General features: G+C 40.7%; 1 protein-coding gene across 2 annotated transcripts in view; it reads right to left on the bottom strand.

Moving 5' to 3' along the window:
• Positions 1-26,272, bottom strand: part of MTMR8 (myotubularin related protein 8) — a 38,635-nt gene extending 12,363 nt beyond the window's left edge. For both annotated transcript variants that reach the window (XM_084639063.1, XM_084639064.1), the window contains exons 1-10: positions 26,157-26,272; positions 20,965-21,087; positions 19,860-20,022; positions 15,668-15,825; positions 13,878-14,006; positions 10,854-10,988; positions 8,574-8,706; positions 6,523-6,632; positions 5,131-5,256; positions 3,794-3,843 (exon numbers count right to left, since the gene is read on the bottom strand). In XM_084639063.1, the coding sequence (XP_084495189.1) occupies positions 3,794-3,843; positions 5,131-5,256; positions 6,523-6,632; positions 8,574-8,706; positions 10,854-10,988; positions 13,878-14,006; positions 15,668-15,825; positions 19,860-20,022; positions 20,965-21,087; positions 26,157-26,180 (1,151 nt within the window). In that variant the 5' untranslated portion in view covers positions 26,181-26,272. The remainder of the gene's footprint in view (positions 1-3,793; positions 3,844-5,130; positions 5,257-6,522; positions 6,633-8,573; positions 8,707-10,853; positions 10,989-13,877; positions 14,007-15,667; positions 15,826-19,859; positions 20,023-20,964; positions 21,088-26,156) is intronic.
• Positions 26,273-26,719: the final 447 nt, after the last annotated feature.

Raw genomic sequence — 26,719 nt, 5'->3', positions numbered from 1 at the left:
TGCTCTCACCAGAGGTCCCTTCTCCGGCTTCAGGGTCAGGGATCCCGCCTTGGGAGGGTATTGGCTCCAGGGTGATGAAAAGGTCCTGGCTGCCGGGGAGAATGGATTCACCACTTGCCTGCTGTGCATTCTCCTCCTCTTCATCCTACTCCTCCTCCACAAAATCCTCCTCTGTGTGGCGTGAGACTCCCCCCTTGCAGATATCCACGGACAGTGGTGGGGTAGTGGTAGGGTCCCCCGCTAGAATGCCATGCAGCTGTTCACAGAAGCAGCATGTATGGGGCTCTGACCCGGAGCGACCATTTGCCTCCTTTATCTTTTGGTAGGCTTGCCTGAGCTCCTTAACTTTCACGCGGCACTGGTGTATGTCCCCGGTGTAGCCTCTGTCCAACATGCCCTATGAGATTTTGGCAAATATATTTGCATTTCTTCTTTTGGATCGGAGTTCTGCCTGCACAGATGCTTCTTCCCGTATAGCAATCAGATCCAGTGTCTCCCTTTTGGTCCATGCTGGAGCTCATTTGCGATTCTGGGACTGCATGGTCACCTGTGCTGCTGAGTGCTGCTGAGCTCGCCATGCTGACCAAACAGGAAATGAAATTCAAAAGTTCCCGGGGCTTTTCCTGTGTACCTGGCTAATGCATCGGAGTTCAAAGTGCTTGTCAAGGTTCCTCCCCCACTCTGAACGCTAAGGTACAGATGTGGGGACCTGCATGAAAAACCTCCTAAGCTTATCTTTACCAGCTTAGGTCAAAACTTCCCCAAGGTACAAAATATTCCACCTTTTGTCCTTGGATTGGCCGCTACCACCACCAAACTAATACTGGTTACTGGGGAAGAGCTGTTTGGACGCGTCTTTCCCCCCAAAATACTTCCCAAAACCTTGCACCCCACTTCCTGGACAAGGTTTGGTAAAAAGCCTCACCAATTTGCCTAGGTGACTACAGACCCAGACCCTTGGATCTTAAGAACAATGAACAATCCTCCCAACACTTGCACCCCCCCTCTCCTGAGAAATGTTGGATAAAAAGCCTCACCAATTTGCATAGGTGACCACAGACCCAAACCCTTGGATCTGAAAACAATGAAAAAGCATTCAGTTTTCTTACAAGACGACTTTTAATAAAAATAGAAGTAGATAGAAATAAAGAAATCCCCCCTGTAAAATCAGGATGGTAGATACCTTACAGGGTAATTAGATTCAAAACATAGAGAACCCCTCTAGGCAAAACCTTAAGTTACAAAAAAGATACACAGACAGAAATAGTTATTCTATTCAGCACAGTTCTTTTCTCAGCCATTTAAAGAAATCATAATCTAACACGTACCTAGCTAGATTACTTACTAAAAGTTCTAAGGCTCCATTCCTGGTCTATCCCTGGCAAAGACAGAATATAGACAGACACACAGACCCTTTGTTTCTCTCCCTCCTCCCAGCTTTTGAAAGTATCTTGTCTCCTCATTGGTCATTTTGGTCAGGTGCCAGCGAGGTTACCTTTAGCTTCTTAACCCTTTACGGGTGAGAGGAGCTTTCCCCTGGCCAGGAGGGATTTCAAAGGGGTTTACCCTTCCCTTTATATTTATGACAGTGCTGTCCAGAGTGGCCACATTGAAGCACTCTGGGATAGCTCCTGGAGGCTAATACTGTCTATTTGCATCTGCACAACCCCAAATTCAACCCAGCAAGGTTGATTTTAGCACTACTCCCCTCATCGGGGAGAATTATAGAAGTCGATTTTAAGAGCCCTTTAGGTCGACGGAACGGGGTTGGTTGTGTGGATGCGGTCATTTTTAAAATCGACCTAACGCAGCTAAATTCAACTTAACCCCGTAGTGTAGACCAGGCCTCAGTGTCTGAGGAATCTTGTATCAATCTCAAGGAAGAACAGCTTCAGACAGGCTTCCCTTACTCCGAGTGCATTTGGAAAAAGTGTGTCAAATAGACACATCGCAGAACCGTGTTCTATCTCCAGTGCAGAATAGGCAATAGGAGAACCCGTCATTAATAGGCAAAGAATCACACAGGGGACAGATCTTAAATACTGGTGATTTAGTTTCTGCCATGAAGCTAGTACCACCCACATCTCTCCATACTCTATACTAACAAATGTATTTAATTAAAATATATATTTTGCCAATGGGTGACTAGGCATGTGAAAAACTTCACTACCACAGTGCTCTGGGAAAGGGCAGATACTGCATGGGTTCCATCTTGCTGCAATGGGCGGTAAGAAAAAACCGAGGGGTGGTTGGGCCTGTTCTGCACTTTATGCCCTTGGATGGAGGGTGCGCAGGACCTAGGGCACAGGCAGGGCTTCGACAGACATTGCTGGCCAAAATAATCCAACTTGCACACAAAGACTGGAATCCATACGGACAATCATTCAATGAACATTATTGCTTAGATGAGGCTCAGAACACCTCATATAATTTTGCAAAATTTTTCTAGGTAAGAAAGGATTATTTTTCCTTTTAGTATATCCAGAAACAAAAGGACCAGAACAAAGGAGGGTTCACAACAGTTTAGCAAAGCAGGCAATTCTCCTACTCTGGCACTGAACATTCCACCACTGCCAGGAAAGCCAGTGGGTTGGAAAGGGACACTGCCTTCAACTCTACAGAAACAAGTAGCAACTTTTGCAAGTTTGCTTGGGGCAAACAAACTGTTCAGTACTATTTTTTCCAAGCTAATGGCAACATGGTCTCCTGCTACAGAGAGCAAGCTGAATACATTCAGGGGACAAAGTCACAGCCTGGACTCCTTCATTCCATCTACAGTATCATGCAGCTAACCAAATTACAAAGGGGAAATTCACCTTCCCATGAAGCATCGTGCACCAGCCATGACTAGGGGCAGAATAACTATCTCATCCTATGTTCCTAGGCGATGATGAAATTTCACTCTTCCCTAAGAACTTGACAAAGTGTGCAAAAAGTAATTTAAATTTTATGCTGTCCTTCCTTTACAATACTGGTGAAAGGCACATTTAGTTTCTGGTCTTAGAAAAACACAAGGTGAAAACAGTTCTTCCCACAGAGGGAAGAACTGTGGGATATGTTTGTTTGGGCTGCAGTTCATCTTTGGATAAGTCCTTATAAGGTAATGTTATGTGGATCTCTAAATGGGCTTTTCTTCAGGTGTGTCTCACTCTAAGAAAAAATATTTATTGACTACACTTTTAAACAAGAGTATTTTCATATTGAGACAATTGTTAAACAAAGTTCACTTCAGTACAGAACCTCAGTTCTTCACCATTTAATGTGATAAAATAATCAGGCTATTTCTTCCTAGTGTTAGTCTGGACCAAGTAAATCTCTGTATTTTTCATTTGTTAATTAAATTACCATGCAGTACAAATGGATTATCAATTAGAGAGCAACATTTTTATAAACCCATGGAATGCAAGTCTTAAATTGGTTAGTACTAGAATTGTGAGCTGAAGTTAAAGCTGCAAATACTCTGTAAATGTTTGTTGGGTTTTGCCCCTAGCCCAGTCAACACAGAAGGGTATCAGAGGCAAAAAGCCCCTCCAAAACGTGAATGTTTCACACCCAGTATCAATGTAATATCAACCCATTGTACAGATAGAGAAATGGAAGTGTAGAGATTAAATAATTTGCTCATTTTGTAAATCAATGAATATAGGAAAACATGCACAAAACCCAAGAGTTGATGAACCCTAAGGATTCCAATTCAAAAAGAGCAAATGCCCCTTACTCTAAGCACATACAGGTTGCATTTTACCTTCAACCCTTCCCTCCTGTTACCACCTCGAGTATAATCTGCTTTTACCTGTGTGAGAACTTGTGGCCCATCGCAATCCATTCCTTTTCTATTAGAACCTTCAGTTTCAAAGAGAGAGAGAAAGTAAATGAAAAACTATTAAGTTGCTTGGAAAAAAGTGAAATGATGCCTCAATACCACAGAATTCTTCTAGCTAGGCTTAGTGGATAGTATCTGTCGTACCCTGCCTATTTATCATAAAAGGTTGATGAAAATTATAAGATGATTTATGGAATTGGAACAATCCTCCATCACCAGTATTAGACTATTGCTGGGATAGGAGGTTATTCTGAATCTTATTGAGAATCTTTGTGCTGTCACTTTGCTGGTGATTTTGCTTTATTAACATAAGAATTAATTTCAATAAATGCATTACTACCCCCAGGAGACAAGTAAACCCTTTCAAAACATAACCCCACAGACCAGACATCTGGACATTTTTCTTGAGGTATATGCGAGAACCATCACTGTTTATTCCACTACACAGCTACTTCATTCTGAAGAGACCCAAAAATACCTTGAAAATTTTATTTTTAAGAACATATAAATGGGAATGTAAGGAGTATTCTATCAAATGGTACAGGCCTTAATTTCTGGCCTTAAATATAGCTGGATTTTTTTTGTTTACTTAATTGAGATGTTTCTATTTTAGAAAAGTATGAACCTGCATAAAACCCTTATCAAAGAAAATGTATGGGATTAGCTTAGCAAGGACATGTACAGTGATGCACTGAATAAATGAATCGGTGCCTTAAAGGAATACCTTTTTAGACCATATTACATAGTCAGCCCAGAAGTCGTCATCCAGGGATTTAAAGAGCAGAAGATACCCATACACCTACATGCAGTATTTCTTTGGCAAATACATTATTTTGTTTTAATGGTTTCGGGATCTTTTTCGGGTATTTATTATATTCACCTGGGAATGACTACACTTTTATGATTCGTAAGGTACATTTTGGATGTTACAAAAATGAAAAAATGTCTTTTATATTATATTAGCACCCAGTGGTCCTGATCAGAATCAGAAGAATTTGCCGCTCCAGGCCAATGGGGGCTGCGGGAAGCAGCAGGGGCCAAGGGACATGCTGGCTGCCCTTCCTGCAGCCCCCATTGGCCTGGAGCAGCAAACCGTGGCTAGTGGGAGCCGCAATCAGCCGAACCTGCGGATGCAGCAGGTAAACAAACCAGTCTGGCCTGCCAGGGGCTTTCCCTGAACAAGCGGCAGACAGGCTTTGAGAACCACTGATCTAAAGTGTTTAATCAGGGCTTGTTTACATTCCAAACGCTTCACAACGCTACAATGCATATTTCATTTTTAAAACCCAAAGCATATCTGTTCTTACCATGAGTCCTTTAAAAGTTCTATAAAACGGGTCTAAGAGGAGGCTAGCCAGTGAACAGACCTGAGCTGTACGATCCCACCCATCTGAGCAGTGGACTAAGACACTGGCTTTTTCTTCTTTCACTGCCTGCCAAGAAGAGAATAAAACAGAACACAATTTAACAGCTTGGTAGTTGTGGTAACTAAACATAATCCCTTCATCTCACAAAGTCTGATTTATCTTTAATAGAGTTTCCAATCGGCACATTACAGAACAAATACAGAGACGTGGCCCTCACCTCTAAGAGTTTTCAATTTAACCTGAAATGTTACACAAGTTGGTGGGAGGTAACAAACAGCAAGGAAGAGTCGGGATGAGGAAGGACACAGATTTCAGAAATATGAACATGCAATTACTTGGCATGTGTATATTCATATCCATATAATATGTATTTGTATTTGTTGCTGACACTTCTTGTGGGCATTAAGGGGGAAGAAATCTTAAAGAAGGATGTAAATGAGGAAAGTTGACCCTATCGCTACCCTGGGACTGGGAATTTTCAAGGAAAATTAGGGGACAGAGGAAGATCATCACCCCAACTTCCTCCCATATTTGTGTCTCTCTTCCTTTGTACCGGTAGCAGAAGACTAATACAAAATCATTCCTCTTTTTAAAAAAAAAAGAGAAAGGAATTCACCATGGAGCAACCCAGAGAAGAGAGAATACTTATGCAAGGCAATTGATTTCTACCAATCATTTACTGCATTCCCTTTGCAGTTACTGAAGATCTGTTTGCGGCAGCAAATTTGCTCTTTCCACTTGATCAGAAGAAAAGTCATGCGCCTTACAATAGCCCATGGAAAAAGAGATCGGTGTTAAAAGTTCAAAATTATGCCATCCATATAGCATATAGTGACAGGAGATGACAAACACACTCAGAAAAACCCTCACTTAGAACACCACAATTTTTGCTAACTAGTGAAAGTGTTAAGAAAAGTTATGAGTTGTTTGCAACATTAATTACACATCAGGGCACCTAGGCATCTTTTTTAATTATTCAAATTGAAGTAAAATAAAATTGAGAACAAATGAACAGTAGGTAATGTTGCTCGTTGGAATATACTGGATAGGTCACAGTTTCAATCCATGTAGGAAAACACTATATTATAGTCACAAGACACACACAAAGAGACAGTTAGGTCTCCCAGTCTATGTCTTTACCATTGCAGGCTCATTTTCTACATTTTCAGGTAGAGAGTCCAATCTAGTGTTAAGTGTCCAAACAATGGGGCTTCCCCCACTTCTCTTGGGCAACTATTTCACAGCTGTCATTACTAACAGGAGGAGGAGGGGTGTGTGTGTGTGTGTGTGTGCGCGTGCAAAAAAATAAATTTCTCTTGGGGAAAGTTATACCTTAGCAAGAAAGACTCCAGCATCCATTACAGCTTTAATGTGCCGTAACCAGCCTGAGTTCTCCAGTCCAGTAAGAAAGTCACTCATTGAGGGAGATTTTGTTTCACACACTGAAAACACAAACAAAAGAATTGGCAGAGATTTCTCAAATGAAATGCACAGTAACCATGATTTTCTCAACCCCTCCTGTCCATCAATGCTAATCCTCCTCCACTGAATAATAGTGACACAGCTTGGTTGATCCTGAAAGCTAATGTTCTCTGAATACTGAAATACAGGAATCAATTTTCTCTCTTTAAAGAGATCACACACTATGGATAGTGTGTTTGAGTGTGTAAACACAATTAAAATTCTTTAGCTTGCAGAGGGCTCTAGCATTTAAGCCTGGAGTATCTTTTCCCTCCTTTCACCATTATAATCAAAATCTCATTTCAAAAGAGCTCTCTTCAACCAAGGCAGGTGATTTAAGGTTTTATGTGTTTACCCATCCCTTCATTATAGAACATCACACATACTCAGACACCACCAGCATATAATCACTATAAGAAACTGACTAGAGAAAGATGGGGAGTTCTAATTTCTAGGGGTAAATGATGTATCTCACCTTGAAGAGGGCTCGGATAATATGGTGAAAAGCATGGTAGAAAATGCTTATAATGTTATAGTTCAATAGTTCCTCAGAACCTCTGAGACACACTATCTTTGTCAAGGCCTTCTAGCCAAGGGGATAAAATAAGAATAAACTAGCATTTATTCTGCTTTTTCACCCACTCCAAAATAAATCATCCAGCATCAGGTCCTCTTGACTAGAGCAGTACTTTTGCATATGCCAAACCCCCTGTTCCGTCTAGCCTGATTTTTCTCCAAGGCCAATACCAAACCCTGGATCCTACCAGACCAGCTGATCTGGGCATCAGTTATTCGATCACTCCATAGCATTACACTGACAACCCAAATATTAACCTCCTATATATTTTGAATGACTGTGTTTGTATTATATGCCTCACAATTCTAGGCAATGGGACAAGACAGAAGGACTTACAGTATCAGCTTCAAAACGTTCCCCAGACTCTGCCAGCAGAAGGATGTTAATACTATAGTGAATAAGCCAGCAGGAAGTACTGTATCAATACTCTCACTCTTCCCTTTCTTCACTTAGGGTCTGAATCCCCTTTCAGTTTTAGACCAGAACAGCTCCATTAGCTTCAATGGCATGGCTCCCAATTTACATCAGTATAAATGAGAGGAGAATCAGACCCCTAATCTCCACTGGTCCAGAAGAGTGTCCCCTCAAGTTCATCCCAAATAGCTGTGCAAGGCCCTGAGAATGTGCATTCACATTTAAAAACAAATGAAAAAAATAAAAACTACATAGTGCAAGTTGTTAACTCTCCTGCAGGAGAGTTCTGAAACCTACTCTCACATCACAGATTACTCATACCAAAATAACCCAAATAAAAATAACTTCTTTCAATTGCATTTCAGTATTTCATAAATTAACTAATGATCAGCTTAATGGTAAAAGGCTATGATCATCTTACTTGTTTGTTTTTATTTTATTTTTGTATGTGGTTGATTGTTTACTTTTAATGACAAAATTTGCTAAATATTAGCTTTTATTTTAGATGCATGGTAAAACTGAACACAATGCCTCTTATCAGATCCTTTTTTAAAGTATGCAGTATTGTTGCACTCATGTCAGTCCCAGGATATTAGTGAGACAAGGTGGATGAGGTAATATCTTTTATTAGACCAACTTCTGTTGGTGAGAGAGAGAAGCTTTCAAGCCTACCTAGAGCTCTTCTTCGAAAGCTTGTCTCTTTCACCAACAAGTTTTTAAAGAACATTTTAACATCAGCTAAAATACTGTAACACTTTGAGCCTTTTCTATAAGACTAGCACAAAGCCAGATATTTACTCTCCTTATCTTTTTTCTGTCCCATGCCCCGAAGTGCACATGCAGTTATGTACACAGGATGTGTCCATTGTGGAGTGCGAGTTACGTCAATAGGTGGCAACCAACACCACAGGGACAAAGGCAAGTGCCATACCTTCCAAGAGTTTCTGCAAGCTGCTCCGCATCACGTGGATGTTTTCTATGCCGATGAATTTAAAGCGAATGTTGTCATAGTTATCTTCATTCTCATAACCCTTACCAGCAGCTCGGTTTGCCATGGCATTTAACTGTAGAAATCAAGTGAAAAAAATGCATAAGCAAACCTGGCTCACAAATGCTTTTCATCTTCCAGAACATCAGGCAAAGCAAGTTCACAAAAGTGAGAGTGGTGGGGAACGTTGTTAGTTTTGGTTATTTTTGCCCATTAATTGTTTCCAATCGTTTTACTAAAATTACGTGTGTGCAGTCAACTAACACTAGGCAAAGGCTTAAGAACCTGGATGTCAATTTCAAGCTGCCTAACACAAAGTAGTACCAAAAGCTTGTTTGACTATAGAAGTTTCACTGTTATCACAACTGAGATTCATTTTCTTTTTAATTGAGAAGCTAGAAAAAAAAGCAACAAATAAAAGCAATAGTTACATTTGAACACATCTTTCATCTAGCAGAAATATTTTTATAAACCACCATAAATGTGCATGGTGCTGCAAAAATAATAAAAGGATTCCAAAGCACTTGAAAAAAAAAATAAAGAGAGTTTGTTTAATCTATCACTAAAATGCAACCAACTCAGAGGTGGAACATGGCAGCTGCTTATTAGCAAACCGCAACAATGTGTAAGTTTACAACAGCAAGAATACAGTATTCAATTGAAGTTGCAGGAAGAAGTTAAGGAAAAGGGATGTTGATTATCCAGAATGGAATTGAGCCAGGCCCATACTAAAGTTACCATAAAATCTAGAATGGTCACAAGTGAATAGGACCTCAGTTTTAACTCTCAATCCCAAATCCATGGATTTTGGAAGTGGAGTAGTTTGCCTCCATGGAAAGGAATGAGGTAGAGAGATTCAGAAACACAAGCCTAGTAGCACATAGTGAAAATAAATCTAGGTTATTTCATTCTCCTTAAACAGGTTAAACACTGGCTGGCGAGAGGGAGAAACGTGGCTAAATATAATCTCCTCCCTTGCCATCGAGAGGATTATCACTACATAGCCATTAATTTAATCATAAATGTCGATGGAACACCTGTCAAAGTACATGAGCACCACACAAATGCCAGATGAATGTATTATGATCAATGTTACTACAAACAAATGATTATGGAACAAATAGCACAACAGAATTAGCTCTAGGAAACACCATACTCAACAGCCGAAGACTTGCTGAAACATCCTCTATGTTTACCTGGAGGCGACACCTGATCTGCACCTTGTGTGTCCCATTTCCAGTCTAATACAGGCCATGCCAATATCCCCTAATAGTAGATGAGCTCACGACTTCAGATTCAAAATGGCCAGCAGTATAGAGCTGCTTTTTTTGTAGTTGGATATCCTCATGCAAATCCTTATGTTCCAATTTCCTTATGCCTAGAACTCTTCATGAATAGGTCCACAACAGATGCAGACATCTCACCTTGTTTTCAAGCTATTTATGTCTCAAGACGTAATCATTAGATGTTTCAGTGCAACTTCATGCAAGCATTTCCCAATCACCTAGGACAGAGCTATTACTGAGCCAACATCCCAACAGTGACGTTTTAGCCCTGAAGTGCCATTACTGAGGTAAAAGGAACTCCGTATACTGTAATGGCAGGTTTCACAGTGCACTAGCAACTTTTATGCTCTCCACTGCAATATTCATTAAAATTACTTTTATGTCAGAACATTGCAGGAACTGCACCTCTTCAGACTGTATGAAACCAGATAATCCTTGAAGGCCACTGTGCCTCTGAGCCACACCAATACTAGCACTTCGGATTTGTGCAACCAGTACTTTAAACTCCCCTCTCCATGTCAATGATAAACTCGGGGCCTAACCTCTGTACTGGGACCCATTCCACTGCCTCAGTCAACCACTAAAGGTCATTAAAGTTGGGCTACTCTTAACTATAACGTCAGATAATCTGGTATACTCTAGGAACGAGTGCCCCTATGATCACCGCAGTTTGATCTCACACAAACGAATGGGAGGAGGGGAGACATTAGGACCAAGAACAGCAGCTGGACACGGAGTTCATCATTAAGGAGCGGTGAGGTGGACACCAGTTTCTTGGGGAAGGAAGGAGTGGCCTCTGACATCCCCCACCATAATTTTAGCAGAGCTTCCTCATACTATACTAGGTTAGAGATCTGAAAACCATGATCCATTGGAAGCAGTGTTGACATAACAGATGTGAACTTTAGGAACATCCACAAATCCCATTAAGTGATACCTTTGGCCTTGTGTCTACAACATACATGAAGGGACTCCCTGGGTTGGCTTGTCTAATTGCCTGCAGCATCTGTTCATCCTCCACACAGCGAGCACTGAAACCAGAGAGAGGCTGGCTACAGCGACATATGGCAGCCTGAAACACACAATAGTTTACTGTAGAGAAAAGATCAAAATCAGGAATATTTATTGCTTGGAGGGACACGCTAAAATTTGATGGGGATGGTTCTAAGCCTGGTCTCTGTTTAACTGTAAAGCTTCTGTCACGTGGACAAATTAGTGAAAAATTCCAGCTCATGCTTCTAATCTTCTCAAGAGCTTTGGGAGTCTCAAGTGGATTGTGCTTCTATGGAGACAATTATCCACCCTCCTCTCAAATGCATTGCTCTTCTGCCTAAGGACTTCTATCTGTTGTAATAATTGGGCCTCCAAATTTACCTTAATCATGCACTCAACTGTTAAAAGTATGTGGAAGTTCATAAAATGCCATAATAACCTATAACAACAAATGTGGATGGAAAACAATGCAAAAGGGAGATCGAATAACTGAATAACTAAACAAAAAGGCCAAATTGATCCGATTCAAGGTCTGTGTTGAAATTATGCTCACTAAAAACAGAAGACGTGGAGCTGGAAGTTAATGAGCCAAAGCTTGTATGTTGGATATTAGGCCTAATTGGTGGACAACATAATGAGGGTGTGACACACTATACCTTAGGGAAGTGTCTTATAACCCCCATATTCCTCATCTGTATATAACTGTGATATTGCATATAAAGTATGCCATGTGAGGTAGCAGGGAAAAGGTTATGATCAGCTGAAAGACACTGTTCTATCTAAATATGCATATCACCAATACATATGAAATTATAAGAATTGTGTTGTATGGTTTTCACTAAAATATGCTGTGGGTTTGGGAGGCACCCAGATACCAACTATACAGAGACATTGACAACGGAGGTAATCAACAACCAAGGGGGTGCTGTTGAACAGACATCAGCCATTGTCCAGGGAGGGAGCTACAATGAATGACTCACCTGCACTGATGAAGTGGTGAACCAATTAATAAATCTGCACTGCTCATCTTCAGCAGTGCAAGACGGTATATTCCTGAGGTAAAGTGCTGGGAGCTAGCGGGATTTTGCTAATGCCTTTCTCTGTGTGATTCATGAGCGGCTCTGGAAGCATTCATGCAATCTAGCTGAGTGTGGGGCTCCACATGTGGTTGTGCTGCTGAGTGATAACACCGCCTGGAGGGGCTTACTGCTTGTCACTAGCAAGGCATTGTGAGAGACAGCCCAGGCTGGAGAGAGAAAGGGACAGAGCGGTCCCACTGTCCCAGGCTGCACCCCGGCGATCTCGTCACAGAGGGGATGGGCTATTCCACCTATCACTCCCATCTTGGGTCCTTAAAACAAATATTTTGTGGGGAAAAGTACTAAAGGACCAAAAATGAACAACAACAGATGGAAAGAACAGAGAAGGCTACTGGAGCGAGCTTCATATCATGGATGCCACTCCCACCGTTTCCTGGGACTCCGGGCCTTAACCATCCTGATCCTGAGAGGTGTCTTGATCAGAAGGGGCCGGAAAGAGAGGGACCCAAATGACGTTACCTTCTCTACCAGCTCAAGCTGAATCCCAACCACCACGTGCAAAGACAGTTATTACTATCTTCAATACTATCTAAGAGACTGTCAAACAAGGGGACCTTTCTTTCTAAGCCTCGTCTTTAACAACAACAGGATCTCCAGCCCAACTCAACTAAGGCCTGGTCTACACTAGGGGAGGGGAATCGATCCAAGATACGCAACTTCATGAAAGTGTAGCTGAAGTTGACGTACTTAGATCTACTTACCACGGTGTCTTCACTGCGGTAAGTCGACTGCTGATGCTCCCCCGTTGACTCCGCCTGCACCTCTCACTCTGGTGGAGTACCGGAGTCGACGGGAGAGTGCTCGTAGGTCGATTTATCGCGTCTAGACTAGACGCAATAAATCAACCTCAGCTGGCTGAGGTCTCTATATAAAAGCCAGACATTGTTTAACACAGTTTAAATGTTGGACAGTGACTGATCTATGTTCACGTTTGGCCCATTTATTTTATCTCATACATACACTATATCCCAACTGTTGCTGTCCCCCTTCCCCACTCCCTTTCCCTTGTTCTCACTTCCTCTCTTCATGACTTTAGTTAGCTATTACTGATCCATACTTGTAGCAATGCTGAATTTGACCGTAAACTTCAGTAGTTTCTGACAACACAACTCCATGCAATTTGTTGTGTCAAGACAAGCTTCCTCAGGAAAGCACCTTGAGCCTAACAAGTTAACTGTGACAGGATTTTGCTCATCTCTGTGCCTGAAACAATGCTGAAACAACAAAGTTAAAAAAGCTGCATTCTACTCTTCAGTTAGAACAAACTCCACTTATTCTGAGTTAATACAAAAAAAAATAGGGATTTGTTCCAAGCTATTTCCTTCTGTTCAAAAGTCAGAAAATTGAGCTGAGTTAAGCTGCAATTTGTTAAAGATTGTCCATTGTAACTAACTTAGTTTACAAACCCAAAAAGCCATTTCTTACAATTGATCCAAGTGAGATTTCAAAGAGAAAGCTTGAAAGGATCATGCTTTTTTTATGTTGGTGTAGAGGACAAGCTTTGCCAAGTGACTGTTTTATTTGGGGAAAAGAGAGTCAACTTCTGATAGCTGAAATTGTGTTTGCTTAGAAATTTCTTCAAAACGTAAAAAACAATAGTTACACTTGCATATACATTGCTCATAGAAGGATCTCAAGTGCTTTAAAAAACAATTAAGCCTCAACTCCTTATGAAATAGGTCAGCATTACCCATATCTCATAGGATTATATCAGGTCACATTGCAAGCTAGTGGCAGAGAGACAACTCCTGGCTTCTGTTCTAACTCTCCAATTCTTTTAACAACTTGATCACATTCCTTCCCTATATTAAAGCTGGGTGGGCAGCAAGAAAAATAATGAGAAGACGACCAGAATGTGCATAACTAACATTGTTTTCTTTGTAAAGATAGGAAAGCACTGGGATCCGCCCTCTGCTTCTGAACTTGGAACTTCCAAACACAGTTGCTTTATTAGTAGCCTTTGGCACCACTATTTCTGGAGGGTACGTGTTGCAGACCTAGAGTACAAATGGGGGGGGAAAATTCCAAATATTAAATTTGCCAGCTTGATATTAACATGCCTGAATAATTAAAGATTTGTTACTTAGCTTTAATAAATAGTAACCATGGATCAGCTTGATATACAACCAAAATTAATCTTTCAAAAGATTAAAATAATTAATGCTGTTTTTCAAACATGTGAAACACTATAATTAATATGGATGCACGAAATTAAGTAAACATTTGATATACTAATTCCAATTTGTCCTTGAAGAAACAAGACAATAGCAATGCATAAAATAGTAAGATTATACTAATAAAATGCATCTTCTGAGGATCGTGGCTCATGTAGGAGCAAAGACTAGAAGTGAAGACAGGTTGTTCTTACGTTAAATAAAATAACTGTCCCCCTCCAATGCCCTGTGCATCTTGGAATGAGCTCCAACCACACAGAGCATATACTCAGAGTTCAGTGTTACCCTGATACTCGAATAATTTTCAGCCCCCCAAAATTTTTAAGGCTTGGCGTCTTTTCAGTGTACACTTCAGACAAATTATTCTCAAAGCCTGGCTTTACTTAAATTTGTTGTTTGTAAACCTAAACTGGGAAACACTAGAGGAATTAAAAATAAAGAGATCCCGAATGAGAGGTATACACTGAAGCCTAAATTTCAAAAGTGACTAATGATTTTGGGTGATCAACTTCAGATGCCTGAAGAGGCTTAATTTTCAGGAAGTGCTGGGAGCAACCTTTCAGAGACCTCAAGTTGGGTGTTCAAAAACTGAGGGACCAAAAATTACTGATCACTTCTGAAAATTTAGGTTTGTGTTCCTTGGTGGATATCCATTGCCTGGTGGCAGAATTATACACACAATACAGTTTAATAGACTGCCTCCTTTCTCAGAATTGACTGCTTTGTCTTTTAGCCAGGAAAGAGATCTCTCCATGTACAATTTCCAAAGAAATATAGAGAACATTTTAAAGCAGGTGTCTAAATAAGTGATGCTTAAAATCTTTCTTGGCATAAAGCTTGTTGGGTTTAACTGAGCTTAAAGAGAGGAGAGAAGGCAGCAACTGGCAATAGCAGCTCAGTAAGAGTGGAAGAATCAGGGATTTAGGCCCCTTTTTTCTGAGAGAGGATTGAAACCAAGTAGAGAATGAGCCAGTCCTTTTTTACTGCTTTTGTTCTTTTCTTTTTGCTCCCAACCTGAAAAGGCAGAGTGGTTCCACTGCTCCTCCACACATCAGATACCCACCTGGGTATGTATATATGGGGAAGGGGGTTGGGAAGGTTCCCTTTTACCTAGGGAAGCTAAAGGAATCTTAGTTTCCTGGTGAGTTTGTTTGATGCTTCTCTAGAAAATGAATATCTGGTATTTCCCAGTGGGATCATGCAAATCAAGACGACTCTGCAGCTCTCTGCTCTTTTACAGTATCATGATCTCTGGCTTCATATCAGGAAGATGATACTTTAGATAGACTGAGCTCACTTCTGTCAAGGCATCAGTTATGCAGCAGTAGAATGGCTGTTCCATGTCATTAGTACAAATAAAAGGATGTTGCACTGAGTGGCTACTCTGCACAATAAGAAAAGGAGGACTTGTGGCACCTTAGAGACTAACCAATTTATTTGAGCATGAGCTTTCGTGAGCTACAGCTCACTTCATCGGATGTTACCTCATAGTCCTTATTAGCATCCGTTATTTCCCAGAAGTCATTTGGAATTCCCATACGCTGATAATCTACTTTTAAATCAATCAGCTTCCATCCAATCTCCCGGTTATCTTTAGGCATTTTGGGGTTATAAGAAAACGCATAAAGTTCTTCAGGTTTCACTGGGGAGAAGAAATTTAAAAATTAAGTAGAGAGAAAAATTTAATACACTTGCAAAAGAAAGTCAAATGTTCCACACTTTCTCCTAAAGATTGTCCCTGGGGTCAGGCACACAGGGCAAATCACCGTTCTGCATTTAGATTACAACTAAATGAAAGCTAGTAGAAGCAGACCTTTTCTGGTTCTTTGGCATATCATTATACCAAATGTTTAAAGCAGTCAGTAAAGAATGATTGGGAGACCTAGAAACATATGTACGTTATTATACCACACCAGGGGACTGAAGAAAAAAAATACAGCAAGTTACTCGTACTTTTATAACATGAACAACCAACTATACTAATAGTTTTGCTAGTAGTTTGTTATGCACTTCTCCCCCAGTCTCTTTAGAGGAAACCTTTGCATGCACGCTATTAGTGACAACGTGTATTCAGTCTCCACTCAATGATGAAAACCCTGTAAACATTGTCCATCAGAAGGTATGGTCTAAATTACCACCTTATAACTTAAGATATCATGTATGTTGTACAGATTCTTTACCTATGTTACTAACAACATCATAGATGAAAACTGACACAATCTGAAGTATTTACTTTAATTTTCACCATTTCTTTTTGTTCACTTGTGGAACTTTATTCAGCCTGAAAAAGGTATCTAGTCTGCTTCTCGTGCACTACCAAAATGTTGTTCAGGGCATCCTGAGAGCACAGAGGTATGGTTTAAATAAAAAAAGAAAGTTAGTGAAAAACATTTCTAATCACATTAGGTGATACATGATAGACTGCCTAATGACAAAAATGAGTTAAGAGCCTCTCAGGATCAAGGACTATATTTATGAAGGGCAATATGTTAAGGGCCAAAACTGTACATATAATGTTCATTCATATATACATATGATCCTGAGATGCATTCAGATTCATAATTTTAGTAATTGGGAATTGCCTCTACTCAGGATCCAACTAGATCAGGTCCATACATAGCACCTGTACCCTGTACCATGATGCTAAACAAAATACAAACATCCACCACAAAACCAAGCAAGCACTAAAACAAACATTTTAAAATGAATAACTTTTAAAATTTTAATTTTACACTTAAAGCAATCTATTTCCTACTTAACAGGTTCCTTTAAGAATACATTGGCCTTTTCCAGCAATGCATGAAGAGTTAATCTATAAACAGCAGAGAGCAACTAAAACTAACAGCTTCTGCAAAGAGTTCACACAACACAGTTCTTATCAGCCTGTAGCTTCCCATTTCAATAGTGTGCTCTCCTTCCTGCAGGAAAACTTGATAGATCTCTGGAGTATTACTGTCAGCCCAACAAGAGCTTCAGGCTGAGCCTGAGAAACAGTAATTCCGCCATCCCCTCCACACCACACCTCACCTCCAATTTCATTCCTTCTCTTCAAAAAATGCAAATCCTGTCAATAACTCACTCAGTTGATACTCAAGACAGCAAGCTCTCCTGAGACAGACTGAGTCCTGCCAGAGTCTGATAAAGTACCCAGCTTGCTAAACAGGTAACCCTCAACTGTCAATCACATAATAGCAAATAATGAATAATTATTTGCTCTGCCAAAACAGATGAAGCAGGCATGCAAACAGAAATCTTAACCTGACAAGAGTAAATTGTGAGAACCCATGAATAGGACAGAATAGTTACAGTAAGTTACATATGCAGCCACAGGGCAATAGAAACCAACTAATTTTCTATTTCCTGCAAGTGACAGTTACCACAGCATCTGTAATATTTCATAGCTATAGGACAATAGCCATTAACAGAGCACCAGAAACTTGTATATGATCATATGCCAGATTACAAAGTTTTAATTCTAATACTGTAATAAGGAGACTGAACAGCTCAGGAGATAAATGAAAGTTTTTATCATACTATATTCCTCTAAGTCATCAGTTCAAACCCAGTCCAAGGTTCAAGCACTTTGCTGGGACAGCGTGGGCAAAGTCTGCACTGCGTCTGTACGAAGGACTTCATTTTACCAGGCTGTCAGTTTAGCATCTTTCACCAGTACTAAAAAAAAAGAGGATCATAAAGTTCTTCTGGGATAGCAGACTAGACACATTTCAGAGGGCATCAACAATTCTGCCTTAAGACTCTCCCAACCATCTCATTTACACAGTAATAAATACTAGGGCTGTTGATTAATCACAGTTAACTCACGCGATTAACTCAAAAAAATTAATCACGATTAATCGCAGTTTTAATCGCACTATTAAACAATAGAATACCAATTGAAATTTAATAAATATTTTGGATGTTTTTCTACATTTTCATATATATTGTATTCTGTGTTGTAATTGAAATCAAAGTGTATATTATTTTATTACAAATATTTGCACTGTAAAAATGATAAACAAAAAGTAGTATTTTTCAATTCACCTCATACAAGTACTATAAAGCAATTTCTTTGTCATGAAAGTGGAACTTACAAATGTAGATTTTTTTTGTTGTTACATAACTGCACTCAAAAACAAAACAATGTAAAACTTCAGGGCCTACAAGTCCTCTCAGTCCTACTTCTTGTTTAGCCAATCGCTAAGACAAACAAGTTTGTTTACATTTACAGCAGATAATGCTGCCTGCTTCTTGTTTACAATGTCACCAGAAAGTGAGAACAGGCATTTGCGTTGCACTTTTGTAGCTGGCATTGCAAGGTGTTTACGTGCCAGATATGCTAAACAGTCATATGCCCCTTCATGCTTCAGCCACCATTCCAGAGGACATGCTTCCATGCTAATGACGCACGTTAAAAAAAATAAGTTAATTAAATTTGTGACTGAACTACTTGGGGGAGAATTGTACATCCCCTGCTCTGTTTTACCCGCATTCTTCCATATATTTCATGTTATAGCAATCTCGGATGATGACCCAGCACACATTGTTCATTTTAAGAACACTTTCACAGCAGATTTGACAAAATGCAAAGAAGGTATCAATGTGAGATTTCTAAAGATAGCTACACCACTCAACCCAAGGTTTAAGAATCTGAAGTGCCTTCCAAAATCTGAGAGGGAAGAAGTATGGAGCTTGCTTTCAGAAGTCTTAAAAGAGCAACACTCCAATGCGGAAACTACAGAACCTGAACCACCAAAACCGAAAATCCACCTTCTGCTGGTGGCATCTGACTCAAATAATGAAAATGAACATGCGTTGGTTCACACTGCTTTGGATTGTTATCAAGCAGAACCCATCATCAGCATGGACACATGTCCCCTGGAATGGTGGTTGAAGCATGAAGGGACATATGAATCTTTAGCACATCTGGCAAGTAAATGTCTTGCGACGTCGGCTACAACAGTGCCATTCGAATGCCTACTCATTTTCAGGTGACATTGTAAACAAGAAGCGGGCAGCATTATCTCCTGCAAATGTAAACAAACTTGTTTGTCTGAGCGATTGGCTGAACAAGAAATAGGACTGAGTAGACTAGCAAGCTCTAAAATTTTACATTGTTTTATTTTTGAATGCATTTTTTTGGTACATAATTCTACATTTGTAAGTTCAGCTTTCATGGTACAAGTACTGTAGTGCAATTTCTTTATTAGGTGAATTGAAAAATACTATTTATTTTGTTTTTTTACAGTGCAAATACTTGTAATCAAAAATAAATATAAAGTGAGCACTGTACACTTTGTATTCTGTGTTGTAATTGAAATCAATATATTAGAAAATGTAGAAAACCTCCCAATACATTTAAATAAATGGTATTCTATTTTTGTTTCTCTATGCGATTAATTGCGTGGTTAATCTTTTTAATTGGTTGACAGCCCCAGCAAATACTGCATTTACTTGCAAGCTACCAGCCCTCTTTTGAGGGCCAGAATTTTGTGCTACAACAGTGTGCTAAGTAAACAGCAGCTCAACAGTGGTGGAAATGGCTTAAGATTTCAAATCCTTCCTTCCTGTGCTGATTAGGGAAAGCCAACAGCCTAATAACCAGGGTTTTCCCCATTGCACAAACATACTTGCCAATTAGTTGCCTCTAGATTTCAAAACAGACTCACTCCTGAGTACCTGGCTGTGAAAGTTTAAGCAAGGATGTATACACTTCATGACAATCCCGTTCGTGTCCAATGACAAAGTGTGCCACACGGAAGTTCTTGCAGTGAATAAGCAATGGACATCCAAATGTGGTCAGAGGCAACTTCTCCACGGTAGCTATATGATGATGGAGAATCTGAAAAACAGGAAGGGAGACTAAATCTTTCTGCACCAGCTGACAAGTGACAATTATAACCAGATACGAATGATTCTGCAATAATATTTGAGAGAAGTTTCTGTTTATCTAATCATTTCCTTTCAGCACCTCGTTTAACATCACAACCTCCTTCTTTGCTAATTAGTGACAAATTACCTAGCAAACATGAAAAATCCAAATAGCCCCTCAAATTGGGTTATTTAACTAAGGGGTGGACAACAAAAAATTTATTTCCTTTGCATGGTCAAACTGCACAAAGGAAAATAAGAGCTTTTCAATTATAATAGCTATTGATCAGTCTATTTTTGGTGCTGGCAACTACCTCCGTTTGGGGGAAAATCATGGACACACACTTGCATTGCTTAATGCCAACATTAACTAGGATGGAAATGATACATTAGTCACTGAATTGCAGTAATTTTTTAAAAAGATGACTCACAAGATACTGAATCTTATTCTCAAATGAAAACAGATACACTAGCAAATACAAGAAACAAGTTCCTGGAAATTTTAAATTTTAAAAAGTTCTGCAGATACAGAGTATAAGTCTGCTACACCACATCGCACATCTTCACCAGATACGCTACACTGGCACAGCTGTATCAGTGCAGCTGCACCGATGTAGCACGGTAACGTAGATTTGCCCTCAGATTGAGGTACTGCTGCCTTCAACTCTTCATACATCCGAATGCTGTAAATTAAGATATTGTGGTCTAGTGTATTGAACTTGGGGGTGGAAGTCAAGCAAGCAGGGTTCTGTTCCTGAATCTAACACTGTCTCTATGTTTGTAAGACACTTTACATGAAAGTCCTATAAAAGATTATTATTATGACCTCCAAATTAATGAAACCACAATTACACACAACCAGAATCAGAAATTTTAATTAATACTTTTACAAGTTCCACACATTACAACATACCCATGTTTCTTTCCGGACTTCAGCTGAAGCATCTACGTAGATCAGATGGGTAGCTGTCAGGTATAACGTCCCATTTGCTGGCTTCCTATTGGTATAACGATCTAGTAATTTGACATTTTCTACCTGCAATATGGAAAAGGGAGGAAAAGCAAATCAACTTACAGCTGAAAGGTCTGTAATTTACATCTGAACTGCAGCAGGTATAAATGTTCAATGCACAGCTCAGAAAGGATGCTTGAGTAAAGGTTTCTTCTGCAACATTAACTCAGCCACATTGCACATCCTGTATGTTTTATGCTACAGATTAATAAAAGATAGACTCTTTCAAGGCTATTCACCCCAAATGATTAATTTTTGACAGGCAATTAACATTTTAGTTCTCTCTTTATCAAGCATTACGGTAATTGGTGAAAGGCAGGCAAGTAGATTTTGTACCTGAGATGGTCATAAAAGTTTGCCATTTTGCAAGCTTGTAGAGATATTTTAAGATTTAAGAAAAGACAGGAAGGAAAAAATGCTGCAAGTGTAACATGACCAAGTTAATATTGTGGTAGAAAGAGCCCTCTGGAATTTCCTATACTTCTGGATGCTTGATTTCTCATTTCTAACATTGCATTCATGTTGGGTTTTGCACTTAGTTTACAGAGTATGTAGTTTCTTAAAGAGAAGGAGAAAGTACTAGTAACTGTCTATATAGCAGAGTTCTTAAATGTGAACACCCATTTTTCTAAGTCACACTAAGATAACCCCATAGAGTCAATAGAAAATTACAATGCTGTGAAAAATGTGAACTTATGCTTAAAGTTTAAAATTACTGAACGGATTTTCTTCAGGCTCATATCCTTCTTTGATGAGTAGTTGAAATAATTTTGTTTTAGCAGATGAGCAAAAAATAGTGCAAAAAATTAGTTGGAATGTATACAGGAAGTATTTCTCTCTCTCTCACACACACACACCCAGCCACCCCACACCCCCAATAAAAACCAAAAGTAAAACGTCACCATTGGACTGAGAGAAAGCATGGAACATTTCAGGCCAAAAAGAAAGGTAAGAAAATTCTAAGCAACCGAAAGGGGAGGTTTAGAGGTTTAGCCTCATTTCAACATTATATATTTTTAAATCCATAGCAATAAGCACTATAGTGGCCCTTTATCAGTCCAATAAGGAATAGCTGAATGGACATTAAAGTGCCTAGTGCAAGTGTACTTAATTATCCCTATCAATACATATTTGACCTAGTGTTTAATACGTTTTATAACTAAAGAGTAAAAAAATTGTTAACTTTACTGAAAGGGCCACACCAATGAACTAACAGCTGGCAGGATATGCTTACCAAGCAAACGTAACATGTCACTTGCAAGATTACCCACTGTTTTGAAAGTTATTTATATTTTGTTTTATTAAGTTGCCCTCTGATTTCAGCCACACACACCAGTGTGGTGGAGCATTCTGGAACACGACAGAGTTAAAATGTACAAGAGCCCTACTCTAACCACTTCATGGACCAGTATCCTTGAAAAATTCCACTTGCTACAACCAGTTATACTGGGGAAGTGTCACATGTCAGTGACTGAAAATACACAACAGCTGTTAGTGACATCTTAAATAAATGTGCGGATGTTCAAAAATATGCATTCTTTAAATGAAGGCAAAGACACAGAACATTAATTGGAAGAAACTTATGTTTTAAGCTTGAATCAATCCTGTCAAAACATACCAGGCTGAAAGTAGAGCAAGTCAAAAGTAATGCCTTTTTATTTGTTGGTATTTTCTGTTTTCAATTAAAACCCAAAGAATCGCATGAAATTTTTTTGATGAAAATTAAAATGTTTACCTTAGATTATTTTTGTGGGAAATAAAATACATTTCCCAAACAGCTCTATTTGACTGTGTCTAGGTCTGAAGTTCTAGTCACAATGACTACAACATGGGAAACAGCAGTTCAAGCTCATCCACAACATCCCACCAATGTGACTCCATTTTCATCTTAGGCTTTGTCTACACTGCGTATCACAGCAGTACAGCTGTGCCACTGTAAGATTTCCCACGTAGCCGCTCTTTGCCGGCGGAAGAGAGTTCTCCTGTCAGAAGAATAAAACCACCCTAACAAGCAGCAGAAGTTTTGTCCACTTTTAATTGGTAAAAGCTTTTGTCAGTCGGGGGCGTGTGTGTGTGTGTTTTTCACATCCCTAACGGACAAAAGTTTTATCGACAGAAGCGCTAGTGCAGACATAGCCTAAATGGATCACCTATAGAACTGTAAAGCATCAATTAGCACCAATCATCGAGGCCATGGTGCATATCATCATAGAACTTGATTGATGTAGTTAAATTTACTTCTCCAAGGTCACCGAATAGCTAGGTGGCAATTTTGTTACTACCAACTTGAGTTCAATTTAAACAAGTGAACAACTGCCCAGTTGCCAATCCTCAAGTCATCCCAAAATGAACAGTTTAAAAAAAAAATCAACTATGACTCGTGGTCACTAATGACCTAAATAAGATGGGGTTTTTTGTTTTTGTTTTTTTTAAACAAATCAATGAATTCACCCTTCTTTTAAACATAAGTGAAATACTTCTAGAGGCATTTCATAAACACTACTCACCTTAAAAGAAGTTAGAAGGTAGCAACATCACATATTTTAGAGCAGCCTGAGAAACTAATTTGTAATTAGCCTCCTCTCCCCAAACACTGATCAGCTCCAGTAGCTCAGCATTGCTCCAAGCAGGGGATTGTTTGCTCTGTGGCATAGGCATTGTCACTTCGCCAGATAAGTGAGCACTTGCCAAGAAAACAGGAAGGGGAGTTTCAAAGTTCCAGGGGCTTTACAGGGGGAGGGGTGGATGTCTGTTTACCAGAGCTGCTGGCCAGAGTGGTCACCTAGGCACTGTGGGATATCTTGCAGCGGTTAAAAGTTCTATAAACAGGAAGAACATGTCTTCATTTGCACATCACCGACAAGAGCTGCATGCTTCTCATGGAGGTGGTTTTCTTTCTGTGGTGAAACTCCAAGTTTCACTACAAAAAGTCATTGGCAAGTGTAGACACTCCCACAGTTTTTGCGCAAAAATAAAGGACTCTACTTTAAATGGCAAGTGTAGACATACCCCAAGTAACACACAGTATCAAATAATAAGTACTGTTCATGAGTAGCAAAAACCAAAATTCTAAAGAAAAAAAATACACAATGCTCATGATAGTCCATAAACAAAGCCATTAACATAACTTTTGATGTAATGAAAAGAAGTTCTTGTTTAAACACATTGGAGACTACAACAAAATCAAACTAGTTAGTCTAGTTGTCTGAATCCAAGACACTTGGTAGCTCTCAACCATAACTCATCTGTTTGTCCAACACATCAGAACAACTCAACAGCCAATGAAAAAATCCTGGGTAAGGATACCCACCTCATCCCTAAAAAACTGAAAGTTTAATGAGCAAGTCATTTCATCTCACCTTGAATCACATGTTCATTAGTATTTTTAAAAGCATCTGCTCTCAACGAAGCAACTTCAGACTTTGAAAGTAGCAATAAAATACACTTAGATCAGTGAAAACACCTGTGAGCACACAGCATCCCATCATCTAGTGCAAATAAAACTTTCATTATGGGTTTTATTTTAAATATCACAACAGAAAAGTGCAGTAAGCACAGATTATAAGAACCATGCTCAAGTTCCCACATATGTAACTCAAGAGCAAACAGATACTCTGACCTCATAATTAAACAATGAAACCATCACACAGATAATCATGTTCTTTATACCAAGGGTTTAATCCCACACATCCTACTAATATGAGCCCTCCAGATTGCAATTTAAGATCTGTTAACCCTTCACGTTATTTTATGCATTCATAGAACATCCATCAATGTAGTAATCAGATACAATTTTGACCAGCAAACAAGAATTCACAGAAGTAGAGGACATTTAGAGATCTTTATATGATATACAATATATAAGCTTTATTATTTTTACTAAATTAGTAACAGGGAATCTTGACTGATTTCTGATAATCTAGAGAATTTTCACTGTTGCTACTAGGTATCTGTCAGAGCCCTGGTAAGAAAAATGGGGCATGTCAAAAAACAGAAGCTTCAGAACCCCAAATCTATAGTCCAGGCCCAAGGATGGAAATGATCAGACCTGGGACTAAAAGCAACTGAGAAGAATAGAAGTGGAAAAGCTGTTTTAGGGAGACTGCCACAAAGAAGATAGCTGGAGTGAGGGGGGGAGGGGAGAGAACAGTTTAGAGCATTTTAGGGAACAGAGATTGGGAAGTAACAGAGAGAGGTTTTAGGAGGCTGGGAAATGGGGTTTCGGAATCTAAGCAGAGGATGAGAGGTTTTCAGGGACACTGAGGAAGCTATAGGAGGAAGAACAGTTTCAGATATATTTGAAAAGCAGGGAGAGCACTTTGGAAGCCAGGGGGTGGGAGCCCAAGGGGATGGAGGGGAACTGGGGAAGAGGGGGCAGGAGGCAGGGAGAGAAGCAGCAGAGCCCTAGGGGATGGAGGGGTACTGGGGAAGCCAGGGGAGGTGGCTGAAGACAGGGAGGGGAGTGGGGAGCCAGACAGGATAGAGGAGCACTGGGAAAGCAGAAGTAAGGGGAGCACCGGGGGACGGAGGGAATGGAGGGGAAGTAGAGGTAGGGACAGAAGCCGAGTTGGGGGGCACTGGGGAAGCAGAGGTAGGGACAGAAGCCGGGATGGGGGGCACTGGGGAAGCAGAGGTGGGGAAGGGGGGCGGGGGAAGCAGAGTTGGGTGGCAGAAGCCGGGCTGGAGAGCAGGGGGGCACTGGGGAAGCCGGGGGCTGGGGAAAGCAGAGGTAGGGACAGAAGCCGGGGGGAAGGAAGGGGGGCGGGGAAAGCAGAGTAGGGGGCAGAAGCCGAGTTGGGGGGCACTGGGGAAGCAGAGGCAGGGACAGAAGCCGGGTTGGGGGTCACTGGGGAAGCCGGGGGGAGGGAAGGGGGGCGGGGAAAGCAGAGTTGGGTGGCAGAAGCCGGGTTGGAGAGCAGGGGGGCACTGGGGAAGCCGGGGGGAGGGAAGGGGGCGGGGAAAGCAGAGTTGGGGGGCAGAAGCCGAGTTGGGGGGCACTGGGGAAGCCGGGGGGGCAGGTAGCGCGGACAGGGCCTGTATCGGCGGAGTCCCCGGAAGGGGCGGGACGCTGCCGCTGGAGCCGGCTGTCCTACCTTCGGGGTGGTGATGTGCTCCATAGCCGCGGCCCGACCTGCCCGCTCCCCTCCTCATTCGAGAGCCACCCTGGGTCACAACCCCGCCACCTCCTCCGCCATCTGCACAGGCCCGGTCCCGCCCCTCCCGCTCAAACACCGCGAGACTCCGTCGCGAATCCGGCATGAAGCCTAGGTCGCCATCTTGGCAAAGGGCAACTTGCCCATACATGTGCTGCTGCGGGCCCATGACACAAGTTGTAGGGGTTAGGCCAAAGGGGCCTGAGTCTAGACTAGAGGGGACGCCGGCCTGGCCAGAGAGGTCTGGGCAGAGACGTAGCTGGGCAGAGACATAACTAGGGCTACCAAGAGGGTTAACAGCGCCTATGACTTTAGAGCAGTTCTGAAGGGATCCTGTGACGGTCCCAGCAGCCATTTTAAAAAGGGGCTCCAGCCCTCCATGTGGTAGAAATGGGGTTGCCAACCCTCCAGGATTGGCATGGAGTCTCCAGGAATCTAAAGATTAATCTGCAATTAAAATTGTGTCATGTGAGGAAATCTCCAGGAATACAGCCAACCAAAGT

Source organism: Lepidochelys olivacea (assembly GCF_965140295.1).
Source record: "Lepidochelys olivacea isolate rLepOli2 genome assembly, chromosome: 9".
Taxonomy (NCBI): domain Eukaryota; kingdom Metazoa; phylum Chordata; order Testudines; family Cheloniidae; genus Lepidochelys; species Lepidochelys olivacea.
This window is presented reverse-complemented; position numbering and strand designations above follow the sequence as displayed.